Consider the following 10,000-nt stretch of genomic DNA (forward strand, 5'->3'; position numbering starts at 1 on the left):
CCTTCCCTCTGGTTCATCTATCTCCTCTTTCATCTCTCCTCCTGTCTACCTGCCTTCCCGCCTACCTGTCTTCCCGCTCACCTCTCCTGCCGCCCTCCATTTCCTCCCGCTCACCTGATGTTGCTTTTAGATATAATGTTTCTCTATTTTTAACGCAAGTTTCGACTATATATTTTAGTAGACGTGTTTGAACCTGTTTCATGCTAGGGCAGAAAAACAGAGAGAGAGAGAGAGAGAGAGAGAGAGAGAGAGAGAGAGAGAGAGAGAGAGAGAGAGAGAGAGAGAGAGAGAGAGAGAGAGAGAGAGAGAGAGAGAGAGAGAGATATGACCAACGATCCATACTTAGTTGTCTTTTTTCTTTGTTGTTGTTGTTGTTGTTGTTGTTGTTGTTGTTGTTGTTGTTTTTTGTCGTCAGTGGTGTTTTAGTGTAGCGAAACATTTCACTGCAGTTTTTTTAATCTTTTTTAATCTATTTACATAACGAGAGTAATATGTCAAGCCTGTACATTTCCTCTTTATTTTATGCATTTATTTAAACACCTGTACCCGATGTTAATGGCAGGGGTGTTCTCCATTGCCATGTTTAAGCAAGATTTCCTCTTTGCCATATGTGTGTGTGTGTGTGTGTGTGTGTGTGTGTGTGTGTGTGTGTGTGTGTGTGTGTGTGTGTGTGTGTGTGTGTGTGTGTGTGTGTGTGTGTGTGTGTGTGTTTTCCCCTAACAGTTATGGTAAAGCCTGTTCCCTCATAAAGTTTACTCATATTTATTTTCACTTGATACAAGAACTACATATTTAGTTTTTTATTTGTCTGTTTATTATTATTATTATTGTTGTTACTATTATTATTATTATTATTATTATTATTATTATTATTAGTAGTAGTAGTAGTAGTAGTAGTAGTAGTAGTAGTAGTAGTAGTAGTAGTAGTAGTTGTTGTTGTTGTTGTTGTTGTTGTTGTTGTTGTTGTACTACTACCACTGCTACTGCTACTGCTACTACCACCACCACCACCACCACCACCACCACCACCACCACCACCACCACCACCACCACCACTACTTTTTATTTACTTTTCTTGAATTTACCAAAGTAGCAATTCCCACTCATTTAATCATTTACATTTCGCCAGATACCATAGATGCAATCAGGATGAGAGTAAGATAACACTTTTAGCTCAACGTTGTGTAATACGAGGCAGGGAAGTGATGGAGGAAGTCAGCGATAGATGGCGCGCGGGTGGTGGAGGTGAAGGAGGTGGTGAAGATAATGAAGGATAGGTGAAGGATGGTGTGGAGGGAACTGATGGGAGAGGAAACAGGTGAAAGGGAGTAAATGGAAAGAATAATGATAATACTGAATAGATAGGATGACAGGGAGATTAATTTCATCCTTCGTTATACTTACAAGAATCGGTGTTTTAATGATACGGTATTATATTACACTCTAATGAGAGAGAGAGAGAGAGAGAGAGAGAGAGAGAGAGGTGAGGGTAAAAACGGACAACACGTCACCTTCAGGCCAGCTCAGGTAAGTGTGTGATAAGCAACAGGTGTTCGGCAAGGTAGGGACAGGTGTGAGGACGGGGAGGGAAAAAAACACACACACACACACACACACACACACACACACACACACACACACACACACACACACACACACACACACACACACACACACACACACACGAAGAGAGAGAGAGAGAGAGAGAGAGAGAGAGAGAGAGAGAGAGAGAGGAGAGTGAGTTTTACCTATGAATCTTAGGACAAAGTTAAGTTAGGCAAGGTAAGGTTAGGTTAGGTTTAGTTTGGGTTAAGTTAGGTTAGGTTAGGTTAGGTTAGGTTAGAAACAAATTGGATTGAAAGGAAAATAACATGGTACGTAAATAGACAGACAAACATATATGGATAGGTATGGATGAATTAGATAGAGGTAAACAGGAACAAAATAAAGAAAGAACAGGTGTAGGAAAATAAGAAGAAAGAAGTATTAGTGCAGAAAACTTTAAACCAACACCCAAACCAAAAAGGAGAAAAGGAAAAGAGAAAAGACACTAAAACAAAACGAAAAAAAAAAGAGAAAAAGGAACCAGAAAACAAACCAACCAAACAAATAATAAAGAAAAACACACGAATAAGTAAACTACATAATGAATAAAAAACTAAGAGGACTGGCGACTAAGTGGGTCTTTGTTTTATTTCTTTTCGTTGCTGGTATAAAAAAAAAAAAACAACGCACGAATATTTAAACTGCCTTACCTGTGGCGGAGGCTGCTGAGGTGGCTGCAGTGTTGGCGGGCCCGTGTTCTCCAGTATGTAGGTCCTCTCATTGACCGGGAAGGCTGTTGGGGTGTTCATGGTAGCGGCGGTGGTGGTGGTGGAGGTGGAGGAGGAAGAGGAGGGTGCGGGAAGGGAAGGGTGGTGGGAGGAGGAGACGGTGTGGTAGAAGGAAGTGATGATTGGGTTGTGGTGGTCTGGCGGGTGAGGGGAGTTGGTCTAGTCGTGTGGTGATGGTGGTGAATGGTGGTGATGCTGGTGGTGGTGATGGAGTGTAATACTGGTGTGGTTTGTAAATATTTAAATGGTTTTCTGCCTTTGTATAATTTCTCCCTCTATGCGTGGAGGGGACAGGGGATGGAGGGCGTGTGTGGGAGGCGTAGCAAGGAATAGATAGAGTGAGTGACGCCCTGTGCTTTTGAAATGACTGGTTAATGACGTTTTTTTGACGTTTTTGTTTTAGTTCATTACGGTCTTCTTGTCACTGATCACCCATCCACCCACCCGCCCACACGACACACACACAAACACACACACACACACACACACACACACACGTAAACCCTATGTTCTACTATTCTCCTACTGTCTTACTGTCTAATACTCAGAAACACACCAACACGCTGCACAAGACACTGCAATGTTACAAAACAACACATATATACACTTCAGAAAGAGAAATTACCACACAAAACACTTACTAAACCATCAAAACCACACTAGACACACACATACACACAGACACACTTCTCACAAACACCCAGGTAGTCAGAACGTATCCTAACAGTATCTCATCCTCTATCCTTTCCTACTCCTGCGTTTGGCTCCTCCTCCTCCTTCAGAAGTATAACAGCTCCACACTACTTGAGGCTTCGAGGATTATGGTTCTCGCTTGATGCAACTTCCCCACTCACGTCTCGGCAATGAAACTCGAAAACTTGATTGGGTGACGCGCTTGCTGTGTCACGTCCTACAAAACTTGCTCGGGTCTCCTCGTCCTTGACCAGTTGGGAAAGAGGTGGGAAAGGCGAGTGTTTGTGTGTGTTTGCGGAGAATTTTTGTGTGTTTGTGTGTGTGTGTCGGTGATGAGATCTGGTTGAGTAACAGTGGTGGTGGTTGAGGGTGGTGATGGTGGTGGTTATATCTGACGGCAAGGAGGGGGGAGAGAAGGATGGGAAGTGAGGAGAGAGGGAGAGGGAAGGGAGCAGGGTGGCGAGAACACTGGAGGAACCTAGAAAAAGAGAGAAAAATAAATTGAATTAGTACTCATGAACACACACACACACACACACACACACACACACACACACACACACACACACACACACACACACACACACACACACACACACACACACACACACACACACACACACACACACACACACACACACACACACACACACACACACACACACACGTTTTAATGAGGGTATTGGTCAAGAGCAGCAAAAAAAAAAAAAAAAAAAGAATAGATAAGAAAAACACCAACAAGAGATACCAATCCAAAAGAAAATGATTAAAACACATCCAGAAATGATGAGAAGTGTCTTGAAACCACTATAAGACAAAGATAGTGGACTGAACACCTAAATAAATCAACTATAGACGATTAAACAAATAAGATAAAAGAAAGCCGATTAGATCAACGTATAGTATTTTCTCGACAATTCATATTCCACCACATATTCTCTCTCTCTCTCTCTCTCTCTCTCTCTCTCTCTCTCTCTCTCTCTCTCTCTCTCTCTCTCTCTCTCTCTCTCTCTCTCTCTCTCTCTCTCTCTCTCTCTCTCTCTCTCTCACCCCATATATTTTACAAGGTTTCTTTCTCTAATACACCATTTATTACACGCCTCTTGCCATGCGTTTCCACTTTTCGTATCACTGATGGGGAATAAATGGAGCGAGCGAGTGAGTGAGTGAGTGAGTGAGTGAGTGAGGAGTGAGGGAGACTGAGAGGGAGAGAGAGAAATAGAGAATGAATGAAAGAGGGGATTAGGAAGAAGGATAAGGTGGAAGGGGAAATGGAAGAGAGAAGTATTGGGTGAAAAGGAGGAGGAGGAGGAGGAGGAGGGGAAAGACACCAATGACAGCCACATGCATGCTATTAATAGAAGTTGAGCACCATTTTCTTTTTTATTACCGTTTTGCATTGGAGTTGCAGTAATAGAATAAATAGAAAAAGAAGCGTAGCAAGAAAGGAACAAAGAGGAGGAGCAAGAAGAGGAGGAGGAGGAGGAGGAAAGAAGGGAAGCAAGGGTGTATTAATAGACATGGTGAAAATAAAACGAAGACAAAACAAATAAAGATAAGAGTGTTTTGAAATGCATATAGAGGAAAATTAAAAGGTTAGAACTGGGATGAATAGGAGAGAGAGAGAGAGAGAGAGAGAGAGAGAGAGAGAGAGAGTGTCACGTTCGTCTCGTCCCTGATTGGGTCCTGCCCTGATGAAGACAACCAATGAGATCATGCGTAAAACTTATTCCTGAGAAGATTACAAGAATTCTCTCTCTCTCTCTCTCTCTCTCTCTCTCTCTCTCTCTCTCTCTCTCTCTCTCTCTCTCTCTCTCTCTCTCTCTCTCTCTCTCTCTCTCTCTCTCTCTATTCATCTCAGTCTCAAACCTTTTAACTTTTTTCTATATGCGTTTCAAAATTCTCTTATCTTTTTATTTTCTTCCAATACTATTCCAATACTATTAACATATTTCTATTTTTTTCCAGGTGGGCGTCTCATATTTTGATCCTTCTCTGTATGTATTTCAGAACTCTCTTATCTTTCTATTTTTCTTCGTTTTATTTCTATCCCTTCATGTGGGAGCCTCAAAGAAATCATGTTTGGATTATTCTCTAACTCCATCGCAATGAGTCTGATTTCGTGGCGAGGTTTTATCCCCTTCAGTACTGGGACGCGTTTCCACCTTGAGGTTTGTGTGCGATTAGACGATTTTACTAACATTAGGAAGGGTAAGTGGAGGTCTGAAGATTAATGGTCACAGTCTTCACTCTTCTAATCCCCCCACATGAGTTTCTGAAGCTGTGTAGAAATCATCAAATAGTAAGTTGAATGAATATGGAAATGCGTCTTTGTACTGAAGAGGTTAAGGTGATCGTTATGTTTATTTGTTTATTTGTATTAATGTTCATCTTTTTGTGTTAAGTATTGGATGTGTTCACCGTTTCTTTATTTCTTTTTTTGAAGGATATTATTCGTGACAGTGTTTTGTGTGGCCAGAGAGGAACTATTTATGTGAACTATTGTATTTGTTTACTTTTCTCTTTCTTTTTCTTTGGGTATTACTCATAGTATTCACATTTTTGAGGCCAGGGAGGAGGAGGAACACTAGTGCATGAATATATCGCATTATTAAAGCAAATGGGTAAATAACACACTGAACTATTTATGAGAAGTATTGGATATGTTTTCTTGACTTCATTTAAGAGGGAGGTGTAGAGACATTTATCCCTTAATTTGGCTAACTCTTTCTGACCTGCAAAGGGGACTGGCAACTAAGCTGGTCTTTTTTTTTTCGTTTTATGTTGCCCGTGGCCAGTTTTTCCTTCTTACATAAAAGGAGAGAAATTCATAACACACTTTTTAGAGGACCAGAGAGACCGAGGAACACTAATGAACAAATCGTACCATTAAAACAAGTGGATAAATAACACAAGGAACCAATTTCCACCTTGATTTTTCTGCAATTAGAACACCACAAGTACCATTCCATTCATACGACAAAACCTTCCTTTATTCACTTACTCTGCCTCACCTTGCTGTCTTCCCTACCTCACCTTGCTGTCTTCCATACCTCATCTCGCACTGTCTCCTTTTCCTCCTCCTCCTTTTCTTCCTCCTCCTTCTCCTCCTCCTCCTCTTCTATGTAAATATTCGGGAAAGATTAACCATCCTTCCTTTTCTTCCTTCCTTCCTTCCTTCCTTCCTTCCTTTCTTTCTTTCTTTCTTTCTTTCTTTCTTTCTTTCTTTCTTTCTTTCTTTCTTCCTTGCTTCCTTCCTTCCTTTCTTTATTTCTTTGTTTCTTTGTTTCTTTCCTCCTTCCTTCCTTCCTTCCTTCCTTCCTTCCTTCCTTCCTTCCTTCCTTCCTTCCTTCCTTTCTTCCTTCCTTCCTTCCTTCCTTCCTTCCTTTCTTTCTTCCTTCCTTGCTTCCTTCCTTCCTTTCTTTCTTTCTTTGTTTCTTTCCTCCTTCCTTCCTTCCTTCCTTCCTTCCTTCACCTTCCAGACCACCACACGCTAAGTCTCTGTGGCGGCACGTGGCTCTCAACAAGTTTATGATAGTTGGAAGCTCGCGCTGCCACTTACCACACTTGTATCTCCACTCATTCCACGCCAGACTACAACTAACTCGAACTTAATCTTGACCTTACCGGATAGAGAGAGAGAGAGAGAGAGAGAGAGAGAGAGAGAGAGTATATGAATAGCGCCATGAATTAATATAGAATGATTGAGGGTTCATGATTTATCTCCTCAATGTCTCGCGTAATGATCCTCTTCGTTACTCCCCTGCCATCCGCCTCAGAATTCGCTGGATTAACGGAAGCGGTAATACTATACTTACTTGTTCCGTGCTGAGGGTTCATAGGAATGGCGATAGTAGATTGGAGGTAAAGACGTCATGATGGGCAATAGTGTGTAGCGGTAAGATGTGAACCATGGTGTGTGTGTGTGTGTGTGTGTGTGTGTGTGTGTGTGTGTGTGTGTGTGTGTGTGTGTGTGTGTGTGTGTGTTTGTGTTAAGTGTCCTTGTTTTTCAGTTTGGTTCACGAAATTAAGTGTCTTTTTCTTTTGAGAGTATAGTGAGAGGGATAGTGCAGATTACTGATAGCGGTGGTGGTGGTGGTGGTGGTGGTGGTGGTGGTGGTGGTGTAGCAAGAAATATTTTTTCACGGTTTTTGTTTTGTCTCAGTGTGTATGCAAAGACAGACAGGTGTACAGGTGTCAAAGAATGTCACGTGTACCTGTTGTTGTTGTTGTTGTTGTTGTTGTTGTGTGTGTGTGTGTGTGTGTGTGTGTGTGTGTGTGTGTGTGTGTGTGTGTGTGTGTCCATTTTTATACATGCATGTTCTTCATTTTATTTTATTATTATCAACTTATTTCAACTATTATATTATTCCTAATGCACGGGAACAACTATATAGAAATAAAGCCTCTATAACACTCATTTTTCTGACTTCGCCTTCCTTCGTCAGTATCAGCGTGTCAGCATCCTCGTCCTCACAATTACAGCTCCCTCCGCTTATGTCCGTTTGTTCCCCTGATGAGGCTTAGTGTTCACCTTATCACATGCCGACCTATAGCAGATTTTTATGTCATTTCTAGACCACAATTGCTAACTAACAATCGTTAAGCAACACACACACACACACACACACACACACACACACACACACACACACACACACACACACACACACACACACACACACACACACACACACACACACACACACACACACACTTTACAAAACTTCCTTAACAACAACCCCATTCAACACACGCTAAATGGTCGACTCTTAGAAAGTTTCCCGTGCGAGGAGGCGATAAGGGGAAGGAACGGCAAGGATTTACACTCCGTTGCTTTGTGTTGCTGAAATATTGCACAGCCTCTCCCTTCCTCCCTCCCTTCTTCTTCCCTTGTCTCCCTCTCAGCCTTGGAAGAAGCATGTGTCTTGGTCAATATATCGGCGAGCCACCCACCCACCCATCTCATCAGCTCATCTAAAAACCCGCTTGCCCTTTTGCAGTCTCATCTCTCCTCATTTCCTCGCCTTGGCTTCAGTTCTCCATTATCTCGTCCAAAAAATAGTGTGTATAATCTTAGTTGATGTGTATAAGGCAGCTCCTCATTTTATCTAAAGCCTCACCTGCCTTTTTCCGAGTCTCATCTCTTCTTATTTCCTCACCTTGAGTGCTTTGTCTCATAAGATCGTAAGGGATTAATGGAGGGCGCAGAATGATTAGGAGAGTGTGACAGCTTGTTTGATCTATTTTAGGGTGTTCCTCGTCTTCTCATCTTCTTCAATTCCATGTACCATTTCTCTACCTAGTCTTTCCTCATTTCCTCACTTGCTCCTCAGTTATTCAGTATCTCATAAGAAAAATAGGAAAGGAGACTGTAGAAGGCTAGTCTAATCTATGTAGGGGAGCTCCTCATCTTCTAATATTCTTTAACTTCGTCTACCATTTATCTACCTTGTCTTCCCTCATTCCCTCACCTGCGCCTCAGTTATTCAGTATCTCTAAGAAAATTTGCCAGTAGAAGGCTAGTCTGATCTATGTAGGAGCTCCTCGTCTTCTAATCTCACTTAACTTCATTTACCATTTATCTACCTTGTCTTTCCTCATTCCCTCACCTGCGCTTCAGTTCTTCACACTCACATAAGAACATTAGGAAATAAAAGGAGTGCATATGGCCGGTTTATGAACACGCAGCACCTCCACATCCTCTCCTCTTCCAAGAACTCACCTACCATTTGCCCATCTCATCTTTCCTCACTTGCGTTTCAGATCTTCACAATCGTAAGAGCTTAGGAATAAAAATGCAAAAGGCGAGCTACACTTCAGCCATCTTCAGTCACCCAGTCGACTGTATCCATCTAATATTCTCTTGAAACTAATACATGCGCACTTAAGTTTTTTTTTTTTAATAAGTCTGAAATTCTGTTCTACACATCCACAAGTGATGAGCTAATGTATTCGGTGTCCTCTCTTCAACTCTGGTTCAATTTTTCTTTCTTGTTTTTAGCAATTCGTAAAAGTTCTAATGTGTTTCCTGACTAGAAGACTTACACGCCTCATGACAACTCGTTCTTCGTCAGTTGTTTAGCCATTCATGCGAGTTCTAACGCATTTCTTGACTAGAAGACTTAGTGGCCGCAAATGAAAGGTTTACACTAGTGATTTTTGGATCATAAAACTCAAAAGTGCATCTTTCATTTGTTTTATTTATACCTTAGGCTTACATTTAGTACTTTGTCATATTTCCCTCTGACTTTAGCACCAGCTCGATCTTTCTCATGAAAACCTCCACTCGGTCAGTCGTGCAGCGCTCATCAGCTCCCTCAGCTTCATAGCTCCTCAGACAGACAGCTTCATTTTCTCAATCTCGTGTTGCACTTTTCTATTCCAATCTGTGCGCACCTTTTCCCTCCCTTATCTTCAGTTCTAAGCTTCTCATCATCTTAATCCTTCAGTCCATTAGCACAGCACCTCATCACCTCATCAGCTTTGTCAGTCACGTCATTGTTTCATCATCATAGTGGTTACTTCCTCTCCTCCCTCCATCCCTCCATCCTTCTGCTGCTGCTGCTGCTGCTGCTGCTGCGATACAACACAGGGATGGGACAAGAACAGCCCTTTCATAATTCAGAAATAACGTGTGTCCTTTTTGTGACCAGCTTCCCAGAGAGAGAGAGAGAGAGAGAGAGAGAGAGAGAGAGAGAGAGAGAGAGAGAGAGAATGAGTTAGGTTCTTGGTGTGTGAATAGCTATGTAGTTAACGTTACGAATGCTAATAATAACGTCCAAACATACGTATAAAAAGTTTCGGTCATTACCACTTAGTCTAAAAGTTAATGAGAGCAATTTTAACACGTCCAGAAGAGCCATTGAAGTGAAATACTGCCGGGCAAATAATAACCGTGACTCGCAGCTGTGGCGCACGACGAGTCCAGTGTTGTAATGTGCATAATGACTCACTGATGGAACAAATAAACC

At 41.9% G+C, this 10,000-nt stretch overlaps 1 protein-coding gene across 1 annotated transcript in view; it reads right to left on the bottom strand.

Annotated features, from left to right (window-relative positions):
• The window catches only part of LOC123498616 (putative sodium-coupled neutral amino acid transporter 11), a 157,928-nt gene that overhangs the window by 48,690 nt on the left and 99,238 nt on the right, over positions 1 to 10,000 (bottom strand). The window contains exon 2 of the mRNA XM_045245893.1: positions 2,256 to 3,504. Coding sequence (XP_045101828.1) covers positions 2,256 to 2,354 — 99 coding nt within the window. The 5' untranslated portion in view covers positions 2,355 to 3,504. The remainder of the gene's footprint in view (positions 1 to 2,255; positions 3,505 to 10,000) is intronic.

The sequence above is a fragment of the Portunus trituberculatus genome, chromosome 48 (assembly GCF_017591435.1).
Source record: "Portunus trituberculatus isolate SZX2019 chromosome 48, ASM1759143v1, whole genome shotgun sequence".
Lineage (NCBI taxonomy): Eukaryota > Metazoa > Arthropoda > Malacostraca > Decapoda > Portunidae > Portunus > Portunus trituberculatus.